This window comes from Calliopsis andreniformis, chromosome 4 (assembly GCF_051401765.1).
Source record: "Calliopsis andreniformis isolate RMS-2024a chromosome 4, iyCalAndr_principal, whole genome shotgun sequence".
Taxonomy (NCBI): Eukaryota; Metazoa; Arthropoda; class Insecta; order Hymenoptera; family Andrenidae; genus Calliopsis; species Calliopsis andreniformis.
Genome location: NC_135065.1, coordinates 11,095,423 through 11,117,265, shown reverse-complemented (window position 1 = coordinate 11,117,265; position 21,843 = coordinate 11,095,423). Strand labels below are relative to the sequence as shown.

Genomic DNA, 21,843 nt, shown 5'->3' with positions numbered 1-21,843 from the left:
CGTAACGATTTCCTGTAATATCAACCGGCTGATGAGATAACGATACACCGTTCGTTGACCAGTGATAAGTAGACTAGCTTGATTACAACTCTCCTGGTTTTCCTTCGTCCCGCCACAATACTCGTAATCACGCGCTTCTTCGATCGTCGCTTTTCCAAACTGCAAATTAAATGAGGATTTTCTAACGGCTCCTACATAGGGTGTAAACAGTCTTCTCTTGCTGCCTCTTCCCTCGATAAAGACGATCCACCTTTGCGAGGTAATCTCGACGTAATTGCAGAGGTACGCGACACGGAAAATTCACAGCTCCACTCTCCCTGTTATTAGACGTTTTGTAGGATCGGTTGCGTGCGTTGCTCGTACCAGGAACGGAAGCGACCGACGCGAAGGGTGGCGCAGGATTAATGGGCGTCGATTCCGTTTCGAGTCGCGTTTCGCGCCGCGGCGTCGCGTCGTTACGCAAACAGTCGTCCCTGGGGCTCGTCGTCGCTACAAAGTTGCCATTAACCGCGATGACAAGACTCCTCCGACCGTTCTCTCGATATGAAAGAGCCGCGGGAGCCTAATGTCAGGATGACCGAGCAGAAATCTCGACCGGGCCATTTCATTTTTAACGATCCTCGACGCTTAATAAGACGCTTTACCCCGCTGCTGCTTTCAAATTTCGCCACAACTAAAAGCCAATTAACGACGGGGAGAAAATGGTAGCCCGTATTCTGTTACAGCCCCCTCGGACTGTATACTCATCAGCACTGTTAATCTGTAATGACGATCTTCCTATCGCTGATGCGGTGATTGATGGCGACGTTGATCGACGCCGTCGACAATGGGACTTAGGCGTTGAGTAATGAACGTAACGATACCTGCTCTTGCTGTACACCCTTCGATACGTATAGACCTGTGGAATTGTAATGCACTGATCGCTGATAAGACGCTGCCTGTTTAGGGAGGAACAGTAATCAGTTTTTTGGCCCTAAGTACTGTGCTGAAGTGGTGAGGTTGCACCTGAGACACGTGTAGAAGTAGGAGTAATTTTCTGTGTATAGGAGATACGTCGATTCAATTAGAAATTTGGCGATTCTGTCTGCAGTAATCATATAGATCTGTATTTTGTCCAGATACAACCTTATCAATTCCTATGTGAGCATCCTCTGTCTTAAGAAGATCCAAAAGCAGTGAGAAATATTTCGTTGTTACTGTCGATATGAATATTTCGCATTAATCTGAGAAAAGTACCGTGACCGTAGATTTTTACTTGAGAATCTCTCGACTTCTAAGATATCTAGTATAGGAATTCAATGTGCAAGACTATAGCAACTTATATCCACTTACCTAAGTCACTACCCACTCATATTCGATTCCACTTACAATATTCTTAGTCACAACAAATATTAAATATTACCTTCACTGTCTCCTTTACGTCGATTTTATGAATCATCAAAGTTTCACCGTTCTTTAGAACTCTTTTCCCCGATGCTGAAACCTGTTATCGGTAGCAGGTATCGCTGTCATCGGGGAGGGGAGGCTATCAATCGGGGATTAAGAACAATGGGGAGACAGGTACGCGAGATAGGAGATACAATTAGACTCCGTGCGCGATTCATAATGCGGCAATGGAACGCGACGCGCATGGTGCAGTGGTTTACGATCCCCATATCCTCGAGGCAAAGGACCGATCATATAACATCGGTACTTAGATCCCGTCCACGCGTCGGGCTCCATGAAAACGCGATGGAATAAAGGTTGGACAATGGCGGGGATACGCATACGATCCGCTGGACCATGGCTCGCTGCATTATTATACCGGCTTGCTGCACGCCCGAGCTGAAAAACCTTCTTGAATGTAATCAGCCGCATTCATCCTGCCACTCACTTCTTGCTAGCTTAGAGGGGGCCCTCGCTGGCCGCGTTCCGTGTTTACAGCGTGTACTGACCCGCCGCAATAACGCTATTGCCGGTGATATTCAATGGACACGCACGCGAGGGATTCCACCTGGCCTTCGTCAAGGGCGTTAATCAGACGCACGTACGGTAATTGCGATCCCGCGGACGGGGAGGTCATCCTGCCTTCTTCTGCAACCCTTCTATTAAAACAGTGAACAGATAAAGTGATGAAAAATAGAGAAGAGAACATTCTATCATGCAACCAAGTTTACGTATTCTTTTATAGGAAATTATACAAGAATCTACTTCAACAAAAAATCGTCAGATACTATCGTTTAATTTGCTCTGACCTAAATATGAGCACGATGAAAAGAAATCGTAGAGTAGTGTTTGGACTCATTTTAGAGAGGAAAGCCTCTACTTTCACATGCCTGAAATGAATTTTCCCGAAAGCCATTGTACACTCGAATCCAGTAAAGAATAATTGACAAGACACTTTTCATTCAAATTGCGATAAATCAGGGAAAAAAAATCGAAGATCAATTTTTAAGGGCTCGTTAGAAAGGGGAGGCTTCCTCCTTCGATCCCACCGTAAAGTAAGCCACAGAAAAAATTTATCTTGATAGTACACGTGGACCAAAGTATCATTTCCAAAAATCCAAGCTCCATCCTCCAAAGTCTCACGGGACATCTATTCCTGGGAAGACAAGGGTCAAGACCAGTCGAAAAACCGAGTGTCCAAGTGGCAACCCGTGGCACCGTCTTCAGCCTTGATTTACGCGCGCATGCGACATCGCGTTGAACATATAAAGGTCGATCGTTAAACCTCGTAACGCGTGTCCCGAGGCAGCGTATGGTACCCACGTTTTCGCGTCGCGTGAATACCCTCGCATGCTCGTAAATCGGGCCACGTAAGCGCGGTATAAGTTAGCGCTGGGACGAGACACTTGGCGGAATGCAATAGGAGAGAGGCCTGTGGAAGCTTCGATTCGACGAGAACGAGATCGAAGTCGGGTGAAGAGGGAAGGAAAGACGAGGAGGCGATTTCGTAATCAGTCATGGTCTCGCGTGGCGAAAAATCCGAAGACGCGAAGCCGTTAGGCGATTATTAATGATGGGACATGATCGCGCAGGAGCGACTGCACGCAGCTGGAAATTTATTCGATGTCCTCGATGTCGGCGATAACGATATCTCCGTTGTTGGATGGTTGGTTGGTCGTGTTTGATTAGAGAGATCTGAATGGCTCGCGCGGGGAATTACATATCATCGCAGACCCATCAGAATTAAATGGCTGTCAGCTGGGGACTATAGACGCGGAAGAGAAGGCGAACGCGAATCGCTGGGCGCTCTTGAACGACTAATGGTGATTTATCGAGAGACATCGACGCTTTGCTTCCTATTATCGGAATACACTGCGGGTCTGCGACGTCACAATTAACTCCTCTGAGTGTCGTGGTATGTTCCCCAAACGCTTTGCCGTATGCACAGTGGTTCTAGCTTGAAGTGAAATTTTTAACTCATTTTGTGGTGACTCCTCTTTTCGCAATCATACAGATTAATATTCATGCAAGAACTGTTCGTTATATGACAGAGTGACGTGCACTCAAGGTGTTAAGTGACTCCTACCACTACACACGTTCCTTCTTCCAAGTCATGGGACTCCCATATGAAGTCTGTTTGATCTACCATCTGAAGATTTCGCTCATTCCACGATGGAGTTGTCGAGTGTATCGCCATAAACGATAACATAGGCACCAGAAGGCACTAACCAATCCCAGGCTACATTGTAGGCTACCAACCTATCATTACCTTTCGATACAGCAATATACGCGACCACTACATCGTATCGTGATGCTTTTCGCCTCGATCGCGAATTGGGATCGCCGACAAACGGGAGAAAACGTTCAACCAGCCTCTGGACAGGTCCCTTAAAAAACTTTTAGCAGGAGCAATGAAACTTATCGACGTTGATTAAGGATTCCCTGGTAATAGAGTACTTCGATGAGAATGTTCTTCGTCCCTTCATTTAGTGGGTGTATATGAGCATTTATTGAGCGGATAAAGGAACTGGTGGAGCAAGTAGTTTCAAATATAAAATCCAAAAATTCTTTTGCATTTCCACCTTCCTGAAGGACATAAAAAATACTAGGTAATAGTTAACAAGCGATTTTGCTCTCGAATTTGTTGATAGACTCTCAGTAGACCTTAGATAACTCTTCTTCGTGTTCCTAAGGTTTGTCAGAATCCTAGGGATTTATGAAACCCAACAGCAAAGCAGACTTCTCATTCCAGCGTGAACTGGATTCGATTTCTAGACTTGTCTCAGTTTATGAGACCCAATAGCCTATCTTGAAGCGAGTCCAACCACTGGTCTTCCTTTTCTTGTACTTCCACCCACCGTAGAAGGGCAAGGTGTCCCCGAGTAACAGGACGATCCGACTTGTTCGTGAAAGTTTCCCTAACAACGTTTCCCCCAGAACACCTCCGCTCTGCCCACGTCCCTTCCGACCGATCGTAAATTGGCCAGCTTCGTTTCCCTCCCGAAACGCGTCAACGCCGAGATTTACGGCGTCCACCGACTGTCCCGATTTTGGCGCGACAGCCTGACACTTTTTGCTCTTCTCGTAGGACGTCGACGAATCAGATCCGCGCGAAAGGGGAATCGGACGGCACGGTCGGTCGATGTTCTTTGAGCCCCGCATATCGCACTCACCCCCTTAATTAGGACATCTAATATCGATGCAGAGATAGCGATCGGGCTATCGCGCTTAATTAACGTTTCCCTCGGACACGCGTATTCCTTTCGTCCATTTGTCTTTTTTAAAGGAGCACTGCAACTCCCGGAGAGTCTCTTTTAATTAAATAAACCGATGTTTACGTATGGGGCGGTTCCTTGTTAGCAGGAAAAGGGGTGGGGATATGAAAAGCTGAGAATTCTTGTAGATAGAGTTTTAAAAGATAAAAAGAGAAGCGGGGGGATAAATAGTGACACGACTCTCCGATAAAATCTTCATTAAAATAGCATACGCTTTGTAGGTAACTTAAGCTTCTCAATGATAAAGTACTCATTCATTGCCCCTTTAAGCTCAGCTCAATAGATCATTCGAGGCACAATTACAACGATTTCCCACATCCTCCGACCATCTAAATTGATTATAGATTGATTACACGTAGCTCGATGGCGCATAAATCCCTGTCGAGGATGAAGAACTGAGATTCCAGAAGTTGAGCAGAAGTGGTCGGTAAGAAATGGACCACTCCTAACTAGTTTTTCCTCTAGCACGTCCATAAATACATAGATCCCTGGAGGATCGTCCAAGTAAAGAGAAATAAATTAGTCAGTTAAGATAGCTCGCTCGAACGATCATTAACGGTCTCGGCTGGTGGAAAGTTCGCCAGCGTTTACCTACCTCGGGAGCAAAGAATGATTTCCGGTCCGACGAGGCGCGGAGCTAACGAACCGCGATATCCGGTGTCCAGACATGCCCGTATCCGTTTACCGGTTCGAACACGGAGGGTGGTCAGTTGTTGCGGCCCTGAAACATGCTCGCTGCCTCGATCCAGCTTGTACCGAGGTATCGTTTTCTGGTAGGACCATTCCCTTTGGGCTTGGTCCAGGAAACGATCACAGCACGCTCTTGTCTGTACAATAGATAATGTAACATTTATTTCCAATGATAGATTTACTAAACTAGGTCCTAAAGAATTACTCTGTTTCAACAAACCTTAGTCAATTCTATAAGAATATTAGAATAGAATTGTTATAGTAGAACCTCTAGAAAAATGTGAGGACCAAAATAAAAAAATGTGCTCTAATGTGTCTGAAATGAAAAGGGACAGGTTTTAATGTTAAACATTGAGGTGATGAGGTCTTAGTCACTTGGTTTCTGTATATTTGAGGGTTCAGGTTGGTCTCTATTCAGTCTAGTCTTAGGTCAGTGTTTTAAAAATCATCTCTTAATGAGTGTTTCAGGTGGCCCCTCAAATCCAAGGGGTCTACCTAAAATCATTTTCCACCTTGAAGCCTCCAAGCCTTCTCTATCTGTACAGTGAAATATGCCTAGAGTTTTCGAAGAGTATTAGATGCATCGGGAGCATCGTCCCGTGAAACGGTGTCTACGCACGAAATGATTATGTTATCTACATCGCGTTGTATCGCATGCATTATCTTAATGACGCAATAAATTCTGCCATTGAGTCATAAGCGGCTCGGGCAGCTAGCACCGTGGCATAATGAACGAAGATGACGTCGACCAATAAATTGTAACATCAGCCTATTAATTATCATTACCAAGGCGGAAGTATCGCGCGCGTGGTCGAGTTGGATTTGATTTTTCAGGGGAAACACAATTTGATCGAAAGCCTCGCGGCACTGCTACCGAGCGCTGCTCAATCGAAGGGGTTTAGTTGCGACGGATACGGCAAGCTGTGTCGTGTTTCTTCTCGTCACGCAACCTTGTTGCTCCTTTTTAAGTGTACCCGCTTGACACGCTACGAGTGTTCCCTCGTTCGAAGGTTACGAGTATCTCTCTACGTCTACCTTTTCCCACAGGGACTGGATCGAAGTATAGTTATACTCCTGAAGAATAGTTATTCTGTCTTTCACTTCAGTTGCTATTTTCTCGAGGACATTCGGACCTCAATGTTACGCTATAACGTTTCAACTACATTTAGTCCCCGAGGTACCGTTGGAGGAACAGTTTTAATGTCTCTTAATAAATCCTCGCCTCTCATTATGGCTGTCTTCTAGCCAAGAGTCCTGTCTGAACAATTGAATCTCCAGGTTCGCTGGTAGCTTCAGGGGACATTTGGGAGGTAAATGAGAGAGCCTGTAGAGAAAAATATGTGGGTGGAGGAATACGAAGTGGTTTGCTTTTAGAATTTTATTTGTGAGTGTAGAGTAGAGTAAGTCTGACACTGAACAGCCACCGATATCTTCGTAGCTAATTTTCTTTGGATTTTCACTACTCATCTCAGGGAAGTTACAAGCATGTAACAGGTAACTTGTCGCCGCAAAAACTCCATTACAAGTGCTGCGTCGGGGCAAGGTGGGCGTGCGACTTCGATGTTGCTTAATTAAAACGATTTATCCGCGTTAAAATTGTTTCCGCTGAGTCTGATGGACATCAAGCGTTGAGATGCATGACCGACCCATTCGCGATGCTGTGCAGAGGATCATGTCAGGGGAAGTAGGCGAGAGCTATTGCTGCGTAGTGGTAGGAGCCTTAGAAATTACGAAGAACTATACTTTATAGTATACTCTATAATATACTCTATACTATAGGAAGAAGTGCAGTTGAGCAAAGGTGTTTCAAGCACTGCTGCATTCAAGTGCACCAGTTCCATGAGAACGAAACATGAAATCGTTTTTGCAGTTCACACCACTGCGCACTTTTGCCCCCAGAAATGTAGACGCAGAAAATAATCGTGATTCACGTTGACTCTCCCTTTATTAAACAATTATCACGTTTAATTATCTACGTACATTAACTCGAACCTATTTACAAGCCATTACTTGGGTCGTTACCAGTAATCCCCGAAGCACATTGCTTTTACCAGTCAAGGGCTTCGTTTATTTGACAATCGGATCGCGGTTACAACTCGAAGTGCACTGGGGAAGGCTCTTTAAACGCGGATAACAGGTTTATGACGAGCGTTTCGTGTACGCGAGTATCGCGGCTGGGTATTATCGATCGTTAGATCGTGTAATTTAATTATCGCTGTTAATCTCGTTGCCCTGAACGGTGATCGCATGTAAACGGTGAATCGTGCAGTAATTAGTGCGCGCTGTATAGTATCTGCTCATAAATCTACGCGTACTACCTTTTTTCCTCGATTCATTGCTCGTCACGCAACAGATCCATCGAGTCTCATCTTCGCAGACGCTTCGAGGCTAACAGTTACAATCTCTCCGAGGCTCGAGAAAGTTCGTCGAACGATTTCACGGCAAAAAGTCGAAGCTGGCAGAGGGGAAGGTTCCTTGCACGTATCGTAAACGGTTGTTTTCGCGTCGAAAGGGACCGAGAGTGCGTTTCTACTCGAACAACAATCAACCGCGGGGACCCTGTTACGCCACGGATCCAGTTTTTCGTGGAAGTTGCCTCTCTCGATCGCGGTTTAACGATCGAGCAAGCGCATCCTCGCTGGATCTTCCACGGGTGTGTATATGCGAAAGGAAAAACGAGCGCGTTTTCCTTTCCGCTCGCGAGCGGCGGCTCAGCGGGACTCAGCCTCCGCTCGAGTAGATCTGACGTGCTGCAAAAAGTCCTGACTGTAAAAGGTTTCCATGGACGTTTCTCATTGGCTTTGTTTCAATTTCGTTTGGAATAATCACTACCGAGATCCGATACATGTCTGTAAAAATCTGATACTTCTTGCGCGCTTTGGACTACCATGGACGTGGTAGGCCAGCTGGAGTTTCTTTGCTCTCCTGAGACCTTTGTTGGCGCTTTCCAAATAACGAGCTATTCGTGTTACTAGGAACTTATTGCTCGTTTCTTTTGCTCGTTTCTTTTGCTCGTAGCAAAGGTGAACGATTCGTTGTTCTGTGGGCAAAATGACTAGAAAGGGGTGAGGTTTAAGCTGAAGAGTACATATTTAAAGTAGAAAATTTGAAAATTTAGAGATTCAAATCTTTAGAATTTGAATATCGAGAGATTTGAAAATTTGAAGATTTGAAAGTTTGAAACTTTGGAACTTTGAAAATTTGAAAATTTGAAAGTTTGAAAGTTTGAAAATTTGAAAGTTTGAAAGTTTGAAAATTTGAAAATTTCAACAGTTCTACCATAATCCCATACTTAGGGAGCCAGAAGTATTGAAATCTCATGATCGAAAATCTCTTCAACGATTGACCAGAGTCCTAAACTCCAGCTAATTTCCACATTACGTTCCTCGAGCCCTTTCAAGCGTCAATTCTGAAAGGTTCAGCAGGAGTTCGCGGGGTCAGCAAACGGAGCATCGATATCAGAGTGTCAGCGATCGATCGTGATGCATTGCGGTGGTCAGGCACGGCCGATTGTGTCCCAGGAGGGCGAGCAAAGGAAAAGGAGAGCGGCGAGATGGGACAGGAAGGAAAGAGAGGCGCGCGGCGTCCTTGCCCGCAGCTCTGAACTGGTTATGTCAAACAGCCGGCCGGGTGTGTTGGCCTAACCTGCTTTCTTCAGCCCTCCCATCCATGGTGGAACTTGGCAGGGTGCTCTGCTCGCCTCCATTGCCAGTTTTTCAGTCGGCCACTTCCGGCTTCGCGATCGAGCCGTCCATCAAGGCGTCGCATTACGTCTCCGCTGTCCCTCGCCGTTCCAGCTATTCCCTTTTTGCCTGCCGAGAGTCTCATCGAGAAATCGGTGTCCCCTTGATCTTCGCATTAGTATTTCCTTAGCGCGACATGGATTTATCGCGCTTCTGCTGATCATAAGAGGATGACGCGTCCAGTGGAGCAGACTCGATTAAGTACATTGTAGAGTGTCTGTTGAACGACCAGACAGAAGGATAGGGATATCAAGTTAGGGGTGGGATCAGGGTCAGGAGCATGAGTTGATCTTGAAAAGTGTTACACGCTATAAACTTGTCAGTTGGTAGTGAGTCTGTATCGTGGAAACACTGTATATGCTTTTGCTCCAGTTTTAGTAGTGTGACCGTAGATTTTTACTTGAGAATTTCTCGAGTTTTAAGAACATAAGAGTTATATTAATAGATATCTGACATTCAGGATCGGTTTGCAGTATTTTAGTGAGCTAAATAATTAACTTAATAATAGTTTTCCACGTTATAAACTCGCCAGTAAGCCCTGAGCCCATATCGAGAAAATACTGTACTCCCAAAATACAAAGTAAATGTTGCATAGCTTCCTCTACGGGCCACCACACAATCGCCTCGACAACGCCGTGAATCAGTGAATAGTGAAACGCGGCTTATTGCTCGAGCAGGCTGAATAATTTATTACAGCTTGACTGTGTCGTGTGAGCAATGCATTGCGATACGTTATTATGGCATGCGGCGTGGAAAAGCGCCGCGTAATTGGCGTGATGCGAGATGAATGGATGAAAAGCGAGCTGAGGTATCGAAGGAAGGGAAAACAGCGCGTTTCAGGACCGATGATCGCGCGGGAACTTATCGATCGTGAGCTTATTAAGCTGAAGAGACGCTAATATGGTTAATTAGATGCAGTTAACTTTGAACTCACATTTGCATGAGCTACCGTATCGCGGCATTAATCTGTTATTTATGCGCGACAAATAGGATAAAAGCGAGGCGGAGCAGCTCGAACCACTGCCGTATTCGCAGTCGTTGTTCCACATAATTAGCGATACTAATTAATGGCTGTATCCCAGGTAATTATGCTGAACAAAACACGGTTGGTCCGGATGTGTGGGTTGGAGTACAACCCCAGGTTTCCTCTGCGTCTCGAGTAATGGGGCGTGAAATTCTTCTGGGAGGAGAAGGGGAAACTCATCTCTTGGTGGGGAAACTCGCCCTTAGGGATCACTGGGGACGAGAAAAATCTGTGCACCGTTAAAAAGTTTAGAATTCTATCGCTAGTACTTCGGCGACTTTGAAATTTCATGTAAAGGAGAATCAAAGCGGCGAAGTCCGAGATTCTTGTGAAGACAGATTCTGTTTAAGGCGAAATGGACGCGACACGCGTCGCGTAGAAAGCATTCCTCTCGTGTTTTTGATCCCCGCGCGACGTCGGAACGCGTTGGGAGGGCTCGACGATTCGTATGAGTGGAACCTGATGGATACCTCCCAACAGGCTCGGTCCATCAGAATTTCAGATGTCGAGGCTGATGAAAATTTATCTTCACCAGACTAGACAAATTCCTCAGCCATCGGTTCGTGCCTTTCACGACTGTCTACGATGACTACCCTCTCAGAATTCCACCTGAGAGACTTTTACTTATAGGCACTTTTTACTTGAGAATACTCTCAAAGTTTGTACAAACAGTGCTCTTTGACAAGGGCCTTGACAGCACTGCAGATCTATTGATCCTGGCACTCTTCTTGTCAGTGTAACACAGTCCTTATCTACTTACAGTTTTTTCTGAGAGTTTCTCTTCGCGAGCAAAGTGGTGTCCCCTTTAGCGTCCTCTATTTTCATCTATTTTCGACTGCATACCTCGTGGCAGTGACACCAGTTTTCTCTCTCGATGCTCGTAAAGAGAGTCATTTACGATTTTCCCGCGGTTCGCGAACCAATTTAGAGAGGTGATTGAAGCTGACATGCTTCGGGGGCGGGGACGCTTGTAAAATCACTGTCAGCGATGCTTGGACGCGATGCTCGCGGGGAGGAAGATCACCTGTCGTTACCTATTAGTCAAGAGGAGCTCGTAATTATTAGCGGACGACTGGTAGCCATTAGCGTTCAGGAAATATCCTCGGCCTGACACTCGCCGCGCGTTACGCCTCGAGCGTTATGGGTTGCGCTCCGCGCGGTTCAGTCGCCCCTCGGCCCCGCTATGAATTTTGATATCCACTCCGTAATTATCGGCGAGTCCGGATAACTGCTCACCACGTTATAAATACAGGGCATTAGGATTCGTAATTTATAGCGAGTAACGTCGCGAGATTTACCGTATCCTGATGGCGTGTTACCGTATAAGCGATCGTGTTAACAAGTTCCTGGGTTTTCCACTTTTTACCTTTTATCGGATTTCAATTAACTCCTGCCTCGAAAAACTCGATGGCATTAACTTGTACTCTTGTTTGCAGGCAGACGGGCATCGACGAACTAGAGGATGTTCGCCAGACTCTGTAGGCAGGCTCCGAACGGTGAGTGAAAGCTTTCGAGTTTATTAGAAGAGATCATTGAGGAGACAGAAAAAGCCTCTGGGATATTTGATTGATTAATAAGTCATTGACGAGTTTATGAGATACTATAGTCTATATACAGAGATTCAGGAATTTATAATAAGAACATTTATTAAATATAAACACATCGTACAGGGAAAGGAAGTAAAGTATTCGAGAATTTCACAGAGAATTATTACAGTAAGACTTCTACTACGAAGAGGCAATTCTAAATTCTTCAGTTCAAATTTTGAAAAAATTTATTTTTCATATTTAAGTTTTAAGAAGATTGGATAGAAGTCATATATCTGTGAACGAGTTTAAGGGTCTCTGTATGTCTCTAAAGCCATACCCACAGTTGAAAAATCGCGTCAGCCTTTTGCGCTCGTGCCAAGTCCCCGAACCGTAGCTTTCGCTTGGACATTGTAATTAATACGAGGAAGAAACTTGTCGCTCGGTGGCCTGTCGCCGTGAACTTAGTCAGAGACAATGGAGGGACTCGTACGATATATCACTGCCGCTTGTGCATCCCTCTTATAGGTTACATATACCAGTTCTTAGCGTTAAGGCGTGCTAGGAGACGATCCTTCGTGATTTACGGTCGCTTTCGGACTCCCGATTGTTGACTATTCCAACTTATAATAAATAGGAAACGTGTATGGGGTATAGCCCTTTATGGGAGAGGCTGGGTCGATGACGTTACCCTCTGAAATGATGTCTCTTAGTGTCTTCAAAAAGCAGAGTTGTGCATTGGCTCTCTTCTGATCAGCTGATCGAGTTCATCGACCTCAAAGCTTATGCTGTTTCTTCATTTTTTATTGGATCGTGTCTTCATTTCTTCACTTATACACGTGTAAATATTTCTTCATTTCTTCGTACATCAAACAGAAGAAATGAAGAATTTTGTAGGCAGAGCGTTCATAGAGGCAACACAGTGGAGATCTTGAGTTACATTGCAAGCGACTGCACTTCCTGGTGCGCAGAGACTGGCCCTTTAGGTAGTAGCCATGAACAGCTTGTTGAACACGCCTTAACCTCAGCGACCTTGGCTTTGCGGTCTAGGACTGACCAGGCTCGGTTATTAATACGAATGAAGAGGAATCTGCATGAGGTATACTTGTGGCCATCCCTATGAATCTCAGCGACGAATGGAACTCCACTCTTAACCAATTCCACGTCCCTCGATTGCTTCCTTCTTCGAGAAATAACGCTATTTGGTTCTAGTAGGAATCTTCAGGACCTCTGTCCTTTCTTCAGAATCCTTCAACCAAAAATTCGACAAGATCAGCAAGATTAGGCTTCACAGCATTTTATTTCTCGAAGATCAACAAAATCCCTATTCAAGAGATTTTGTTTGTCAAGGACCATTGTCCTCAATTGGAAGGGGCTGACATCACCTTTGCCAAGTCCTGCCTTCTACTAATCGCGTCACCTCGTCGTTCTCAAGTCTCTTCAGCGCCTCCCTTGGCCCCCATCGAGTGGCTCGCGACACTCAGGCCCAGATAGCCGAAGCAAATGCAAAGATTCGAGGGCGTATCGTGCTCTGGACTTAAAGAGGGTCCCGCGGGGTCCCGTAATACCAGAGGTTCCTTGAAGCGATTACAGCAAGTGGCGATAAGCGATGACACTTTCGTGGACGCCAACGTCTCAGAAAAGTGGGCCTCACGAGGAGCCAGTAGCCCTCGCTCGAAGACAGTGCGAAGATGGAAATGAGACATTAAAACCACAGGTCTCGACGGCCTGTAATGGAGTTATTACAACGATAGACGAGGCGAGGAGCCAGGAGGCAGCGAGATGGGATGAAGAGACGAGGCGGGGGGAGAAGAAGAAAAGTGGCATTCCTACGAAACGCCGAAGCCTCGATAGTCAGAACCATGAACATTAATAGTTGGCTGGAGTATACCAAGTGAAATGACTCCGTTAATGGATCCAGGATCGGCTAGGAGGCCAGGTCGTTGCCTCGACTATTAGTACCGACGGTGAAGGATACCGTCGCTGCCCATCGCGACGAGTTCGAGTACGCTCGCTTCTGAATTCGTATTAGAAACGGTACTACCTGCTGTAATTCCTATACATAGTAACCTGGCCCGTTTCCGCGCCTCCCAGACCCTTTGGGATTCATTAGACCAGTCTGAAGGGAATTAAGTTTTACGAGGGACATAGCCTGTTCGAACGAACCTCCTTCTGCCTTCCATGAGATAAGGATTCGAGGCTCTCACGATTAGTCAGTGTGTCTCTACAATCTCCAACGTCTCCGAGGTCTCAGAAATCTTCCAAGCATCGAAGATGAGGTATCCCTCAGAAAAAGTACCTAATTGATTACATAGTAAAATAGCATCTAATCTTCTCCCTAAAGCCATCTTTTCTGAGATTGGATAATTCAGTGGTTCTTTATCTTGACATTTGTGGGCATTTCCTTCGTCAGTTATACACATTAATTAGCAGTCCTCAGAAGCAGGAACTGTAGCAGAGCATTCGGTAACTGATAGAACTAGAAATAGGGTCTCGAGTCGTAATCGTTCGAGGAAAGCACTCGCGGAGAATCCTGTCGTCGCAAGAAGAGATTCACGGGCTGTTAAGAGACGGTGGTCGCGCCTTCTTGTAGGTTGGCAGTTCTTCTATTAAGGCAGGTCGCGGAGGTGCTGTAAATCAAGGGTCTCAGCGTAAAAGTCCCCGGGAGTTATTGCGCCACGTGTAACCAATGTATATACGGGTACCCTTGCTGTTTTATTTCATAACTAGACGTTCTACCGTAGATCGCGGTGGAATATAAAGAAGTGAAAGGATAAACGTGTGCTTCTTGCGCGTGCTCTCGGGTTCTTCATCATCTCCTTGGCATCAGCGCGTCCCGCGATTGTCTTCGCGTCGATCTTGCTAATTTATACGTTGAATCCAGTGAGCAACTGATCTCCAGCTTCTTTCAAACGTAGGTGTACATTAAACAGAGGGAAAAATAGTGTAACACTGCAAATTATCGCGATATATAACCTGCATTCATCCTGCACAGAACATGCATGTCTTCAAGACACCAACTGGTTATAATAAAGATCCTCGTGGGATGATTAACAGAGTTTCAACATAGAATCAGAACTTCAAGAGTCGTCTAATGTTAAAAGTACGCCCACGCTAAGCACCCTTGAATTTTGGTAGTCTCTGGAGATTCCACGTGTGAACCAAAAGTTGAAGAGTTGAAGGTTTAAACTAAAATCGACGGCTGATGAATTTGTTGCGGCACTCTGCAAATTACGACGGATTGCAGACCCCAGCCACCTTCGAGTTTCCGATGGACCCGTCGATATGAGGAAGCGATTACGAATTTCGAAGGGTCTGGGTTCGCGTGCCGAGGTCGTGGTCCAGCGAAGAGGCGTGGGAACAGGAACGTCCCCGAGGTTTTAAAGCCTCGAATTAACTCCTTTTTGTTTCCCGTGGCGGAGAGAAGTTCGACGCACAAATTGCTGACCCTTCGAATCCTGAGAGCTCTTTGCTTAGGGCTCCACGTAAGGGGACCTTTCTGGTCACCCGTTATGCAGGTCTCCGAGACTCCAGAAATTATTCACGATTTTCACTCTCCGCGGGTCTGTCTCTCGGATAAGCTCGTTCCGTGACTTTTGATTCGCGGAAGGAATTATCTTCCCTTAATTAATTACTGTGTCGAGGGGCCGTCGTGGGATAGAGGCGAAGTGGGCAACGCGTAATTTCATCGTCGCTGAACGGCGTTCCGCAATTCGGAATTAATGTACCAATTAATGGCTTCATCGTGTGGGCAGCGGGCAACCGGAAATTATGACGTTGTTCCCCGGAGTTTCTGCCAAGGTGTTACGAAGGTGGAAGCGACGAGGCTGGACGTTTACGGACAAAGAAGCACAATCGAGCCTGTCCGCAGGAGTAGTCGCGAGGAAAATAAATTAATCGCGTAATATACGGCTGCGAGCCGTGTTCAGGGGTAAACCCACGATTTAGCTTTCAGGAGAATCGCTTGGCGGGTTAATATCGTGAGGAGCACCGTGGAGAACGTTCGTGGTGAGAGGGAGTACAACGTTGCATGGGATTTTTACTGTACTCTTTATGGCGTGGGGAAAAATTCATGATCTCTTGAAAGACTAGTAACAATAATTTACGTACATATTCAGGCTAATTAAAAATTAAAATTCTTGCCATTTCACAAGGGTCTGGATCACTGGGTAGATAAATTGAAGTTCAGGTTAGAAATAAAGTTTTCCTAATTTTCTGAATCAATGTTAATTTTATTTAAAAGAATTGTACAATTCTTAGTGGGAACATTGTATACTATGTATGAACAATTCGAAGTCAATGGGAAGTTGATCTCGGCGAGGCTAGCCCAAGGGCCCGTTGACCCCTAAAGAGGTCGGCGCCGCTTAATTATCATGCTAATTAGTCGTAGCGAGCCCCACGGCGTGAACGACGAAAAACACGGGTCACCTTCGAGCGAAGGTTTCGTGATCGATTCGCGAAACCTCGCAGCGTGATTCTCGTTAATTATTTTATTGTCGGTGCCCCGGGTCGTGGTGTAATAAACAGTCTTCCCTGTGCAGCAGCAGTGACATGATTAATATTGTCTCTCAGCAAGAAGATTCGAGGACTATGAGAGTCCTTTAGAGACTTGAACCTCGAAGAAGCCTCTTAACAGTTTCACGTATACGTGTATGCAAAATGGTATACGTAAAATCTCTCTCGAAGAGGGTGGATTGCATATTTTTTCGGCTGGTCAAAGGGGTTACATTGTCGCCAGCAAAAAGGCACGAGGATCCTGGAGGAACGGCGAGCTCCTCGTAAAGAAGGAAAGTCACGACGTGTCCTTGGGCACGCACGATCATTAAGGCCATTAAGCCTTATCTCGGCGAGGGAGACGCCATTTAAATACAGGCTTTAACGCCGCGTGGCGCGAAGCAAGCGGAAACGCGGCCTTTCTCGGCCGCTCGGACCGAAGGCAAGAACTATAACGTCCACCCAGCGAAACGGGACGACCTGTGTGGGAAAAATCCCCCCCGATCGGAGATACTAAATTCCTCCTAACGTTCCTGTTAATTGCGCCAACTCGGCTCGCAAGTTTGTGGGCAGAAAAGTAACGAGCAAGGAATTCCTGCGGTTTCCGCGAACCGTCTCGCCCGTGCACGTGTTTACAGAGAATCTGGGGGACGGTTCGCCGCTCGATGACATTTAATCGCGTCGCTTCACCGTTACCCGATCACAGAGATACGTCAGACCGCTGGCAGACTTCTAATCCGAGCCTCCTTGGACGCTGGTATCCAGGATCTTTACGAGAATTGGGTGTACGACACAGGAACAACTTGCTACCCTTGAAATCTGGCTCTCGGATCTGGCAACCGTTCCTGAACTCCAAGCTGAACTCTCGACCTCCGAGCCTCCTGAACTCTCCGCCTCCGATCTCGTAAGGAATTCCGCCGAAGTCTCGAGGGTTCGCGAGATGGCCCGAGCCCAAGGGACCCAGCACACGCGCTGCCTCATTAACAGGGTCGCGAGCTCATTAATGATCCCTGCGTCGCTCTCTGGATACCGTTGCGCGGTTGAGTTAGGATTCTTACGCGCGTCGACGCGTCGTGGTATGTTCAGTCGACGGAACAGGTCACTTCGGATAAGGAGTTGCTTTACGATCGACGCTGGAATAGCGTCTGGTTACTCTACCGTCCCCTATCTGTCCCCCGTGATTATTCCAGCGTGGAAAGTGGCGTTGATTGGCCGTAGGAATGTTCCTGGCTAATGAAATTTAATTGCCGACGATTAAACGCCGTGCCGTACCCCTCCTCTCTTCTACTAAGCCGGGCCGAAAACTTTCCAGTCGGTTCAGGAATCCCGAGGGCGTTTAATTGCATTCAAATGTACGCACGCTCGATTACCGGTAGATGTTATCGTAATGAAAAGCGACGTCTACATCTTTCTCGAGTGTCCCACGATTTCGTCTCTCATCGCTAGTTGGCCCTTTCGAGTGGAGATTTCTTCAGTTATTAACGTGTCAAATTTCTCTAATTTAGTATCCAATAGTGGATACAATTGGTGGAGATTGGTAATTCGTACCTTCAAAGTCTCCATCATTTGTTATTTTAAAGCAGAAGACTAGTACTGTAGTCCGTAGTTCTTTACTTGAGAATCTCTCGAATCAAACTGCCCCTACATCTAAAAAGTTCAACTGTTTCTCCAAATCCAAAGCTTAGAATGTTGCATCACAGTTCTTATTTCCCTTGAAGAACATTCAACAGATCAGAGCGACACTTGCTGATCAAGTATCCAACCGTTTCCAAGTTCGTGCTCACGATCCAGGCGAAAACGAAAGGTCGACGATGCAGCCACGTTGTCGCGTGGCTTCTCGACAAAGGGCTGGGGTCACGAACTCTCGGTTACGCCAACGGGGAAAAGGAAATGCCCGTCGGTCGTGTCGGGTTCGAGTCTCGGCGGGTCGCCTTGCACCGGGCGAGACAAAACATTGTCCGCCCAGCGGGACACGATGTTCGAGGGAGATGGGAAGCTCGGGGTAAGGTGTGCTTCAAATTGATTTGTTGTAAGTGATACGCCACCCTCGGTGAACGAATGGTACAATAATTGGATACATAAACAATGACCGATGAAACAATTTCTCATGTCGGTACCGTGCGCGCACGGTTGCGTATCGCCGCGCACACATGCCCGCGTAATCTGTGCGCACGCCTTATCCCACTATAATTGAACCGCCTCGTTGAGGCGATCGTCGTTCAATGAGCCCCGACGTGCAACGCTGTCTAGCCTGTACATTTTATCTCGGATCGCGACAAGTGCGTGGAGCAGCTCTAACAGATTCTAGATCCGACTGTGCATTCCTTTGAACGCGCTGACATTTGTACCGGATGAGTATCTCGCGAAAGTTAACGCAGCGGTTGAGAGACGACTTTTCCTTCGTTTGCATAATATGGAGATAGCGAGATACAGAGCTTCTAGTCTATCACAATTATTGTAGATTATAAGATTTCCTCGATATAGCCTCGTTGGAACATTTGCTACAGATGGAATTATTTAGAGTGAAGGGGCTTTATTATTATTAAGAGATTGCTGTGTCTGACTAGGGGCTTATTCTACTGATTTCGCTATGCTTGACTTGAGGTTTATTCTACTGACTCTACCGTGTCTAACCAGACTAAGTAGAATCAGTCTCAAGTCAGACACATTTTAGGTGTACTTTAGTCATTTTCTCTACAATTAATAACTCTGAAAGTAAGCCCCATACGCAGGTTTGTAATTCCTGATTTTCGTTCTATTTTCTCGTGTAGGATCGCCCCATGTTTTTGAAACTTATTATTGATCCCCCAGTATACTTAACAATGGACCAGAGGAGCCTATTTCCAGGAAGTACTATATTTCGATTGTCGAAGATACTCTGATCGAGTTCACCTGCGCATTAAAAATGCCGGTTGTTATGTTTCTGTAACTTGGCGCTGGCTGATTGACCTTGTTCCGCGGGGAGAACGCGGCATTAGCAACTCGCACGAAATTATGATCATTAAAGGATCAGCGTCGACCCCGGTCGTTGGATCAGTGTTTCTGTAACGAGGCTCACGGTTGATGGTGATTAGCGATCGAGCACACAGAGACCACGGTCCCTCCCGTGACCGTGAACGAGCCGCATCACGCATCGGTACATCGCCCCGTTGGATTTCTGTATATGGCCCTGGCTCGGCTCCCTCTCCGCCTCTGTCTCTGTCCTCGCCACCCACCAAGACCCACGATACCGCGGCCATTAAACTCGTAATTTGACGTATGTCCATTTTCGACGTGCGCCCGAAACAAACGGCGCGGCGAGGGGATGAAAACACGCGCGATGCGACTGAACGCGCGAACCATGATAAATAAATCGTCCGTGGCTCGTTTGTATAACAACGCTCGATTTGTATCGTAATAACTACACCCGTGGTATTTGTGTTTGCGATCAAAGGAACCGTGTTACTTGTATCCTGACGGTGAAATATCGTGCGCGCACGTGAAGTATGGATTACAGTTCCCCCTCTCTCTCTTTCTCTCTCTCTTGCACACAACCCTCTGCCTCTTTTTTTCTCCCCTTTCCTCAGGCCTCCCCTCTATCCTACTCTTTCTCTCGAGCAGATACGAAAGGGAGGGGGATCGGCGTGCCTCGCGATTGATAAATTAGCCGCGCGTCGAAAATTTCTGAATGTAGAGCAACAGGCTTGTCCCGAGTTATCTGCGATCGATTAATTTACGCTCGCGCAGCAACACACTCGCCGCCTCGGCGAGCCGCGGTTGAAATTTACGAGCGCGGAGCTGGTCTCGCGAGGCAAGGTCGCTTCTATGGGGATTTGCCCCGCGAATTCCATGGCGCGAGCGAGCGAACGGTCACCGATCATGGTAGGGAACGATTTGCAAGCAGAGAACGCCCCGTCCGTGATCTATTGCATAATTGGACACCGGTTGGATCACCCGTGGCTCCGAGACGAAGATTACGGGGAAAGTTCTGGCTATCGCGATCCTGCATACCCAGCAAACGCTGCAACAATCTTCCCTGATGCTTCCTCTCCCCTTCTCTGTCGGGAACATAAATTTTAATCGTTGCTCCCAATCGATAATACCTGCTTTTATGCGGCGTTGACGTTGACGCATTCCTATGTCTTCTGAGGAATTGGCCTCGAGTGACTTCAAGAGTTTGCATCTGTTTTTGGTGGAGAAAAGGGAGTAGAGCGGGCTTCTTGGACTTGTAAGATATTTCTAATAGTAGATCGATGAGAAATAATCGTCAAGAGTTGTTAAATATTGCCTTGGAAATCCGCTGTTGCTGTTACACAGAGGAGAAATCTAAGACACTTGACCGTAGTTCTGTACTTGAGAATCTCTCGAGTTAAACTGCTCCTGTATCTAAATACTCTACCTTTTTCTTGCAAATCGAAGCTCAGATCATTCCTGGATTATACCCTTTACTATTTTCATTGAAGAGTCTTCAATAGACCCAAGTAATAATTGCTGATCAAACTCTGAAAAGGTCGAGCGACGTTCCTCGAATCGTCCAATTTCCGGCGGTAATTTCCGTTTTCGATTTTCATTTAATGCCCCGCCAGGACCAATAATTGTCGAGTAATTTTGTTTATACGATTTAATTGGCATGAGAACGCCGTCTGGACCCAGGACCCTGCAGCTCGTCTGTATAATTTACGGTGCACGTGTAATCTTGACAACGATGTAAACAATTTAATTTTTTTCGAGGCGGCGTCGCTGGAAATGGATCACGGAGCTCGCGACTCGAGCCACGGAGCGCGGACCCATGGCCAGGTGTAGGGCGAAATTGCGTGGCGTCCGCTGGTATCTCGGATCTTGCAATTACTTCTTAGCCGCGGACCCAATCTGACCCATTCCCTCGAAAATATGCGATACTACAAGGTAGAGGGTTTTTCGAACCCCTTGCATTCTCATTCGAGAAACCTTGATCCACTCTGGACCTGTGTTAACTTCTTTCCTGGAGAGTCAGAGAGCAGAGAACCTCGGGCCTTCATTCAGTCCAGAGATATCGGGCCCCTCGTATCGCTGGTTTTAAGAATGAGGGAACGAGAAGGCTCGCTGTAATTTAATCTCGATAGACGCTTGGAGTGGATTACTTCTTGATCGTAAGATTCACCGAATCTCAATTTACCTCGAGAATCTGTACCGAGTCACTCTTCATGGATTCCAATTTCGAGTATCAGTCTCTCCCTAGAGTATCGAGTCTAGGATATCTGCATAGTCACGAACGAACTTTCACGTGTAAATGAAGATGTCCTACTAACAGGTGCCGTCGTGGAATTCCTTTCCAGGAAATATCACAGGAATCGAACGGACAGGAGGAAAGTAGAATCGACCTGAAATTTCCGCGGCATTCGTCGAGAGTTAGAAAGGCTTTGGTGGGGCACCGATCGCGAGGATACACCCGGGCTGTTCACCGACCCAGCCACCACAATGAACATGTATCAAATTTATGGTGTACGGTTGTAGTACCGTGCAGTTCCGCCCACTCACACTCACGTGCACGCTGGTGATTTATGCCGCTCGTAAAGCAGCCTCTCGAGGCAGCGAGCCCCGCAGAAAAATTGTTTCGTATTTCCACGATGCGAAATGCACCTCGCGCTGCACGCACGCACGATATCCCCGTCTGATGACGTGCCCGCGATGACCCAATTTTTTCGCCC

The 21,843-nt window shown here is 46.6% G+C and overlaps 1 protein-coding gene across 1 annotated transcript in view; it reads left to right on the top strand.

Annotated features, from left to right (window-relative positions):
• LOC143178122 (uncharacterized) overlaps nt 1-21,843 on the top strand; it is a 55,483-nt gene that overhangs the window by 12,047 nt on the left and 21,593 nt on the right. The window contains exon 2 of the mRNA XM_076376597.1: nt 11,594-11,653. Coding sequence (XP_076232712.1) covers nt 11,620-11,653 — 34 coding nt within the window. The 5' untranslated portion in view covers nt 11,594-11,619. The remainder of the gene's footprint in view (nt 1-11,593; nt 11,654-21,843) is intronic.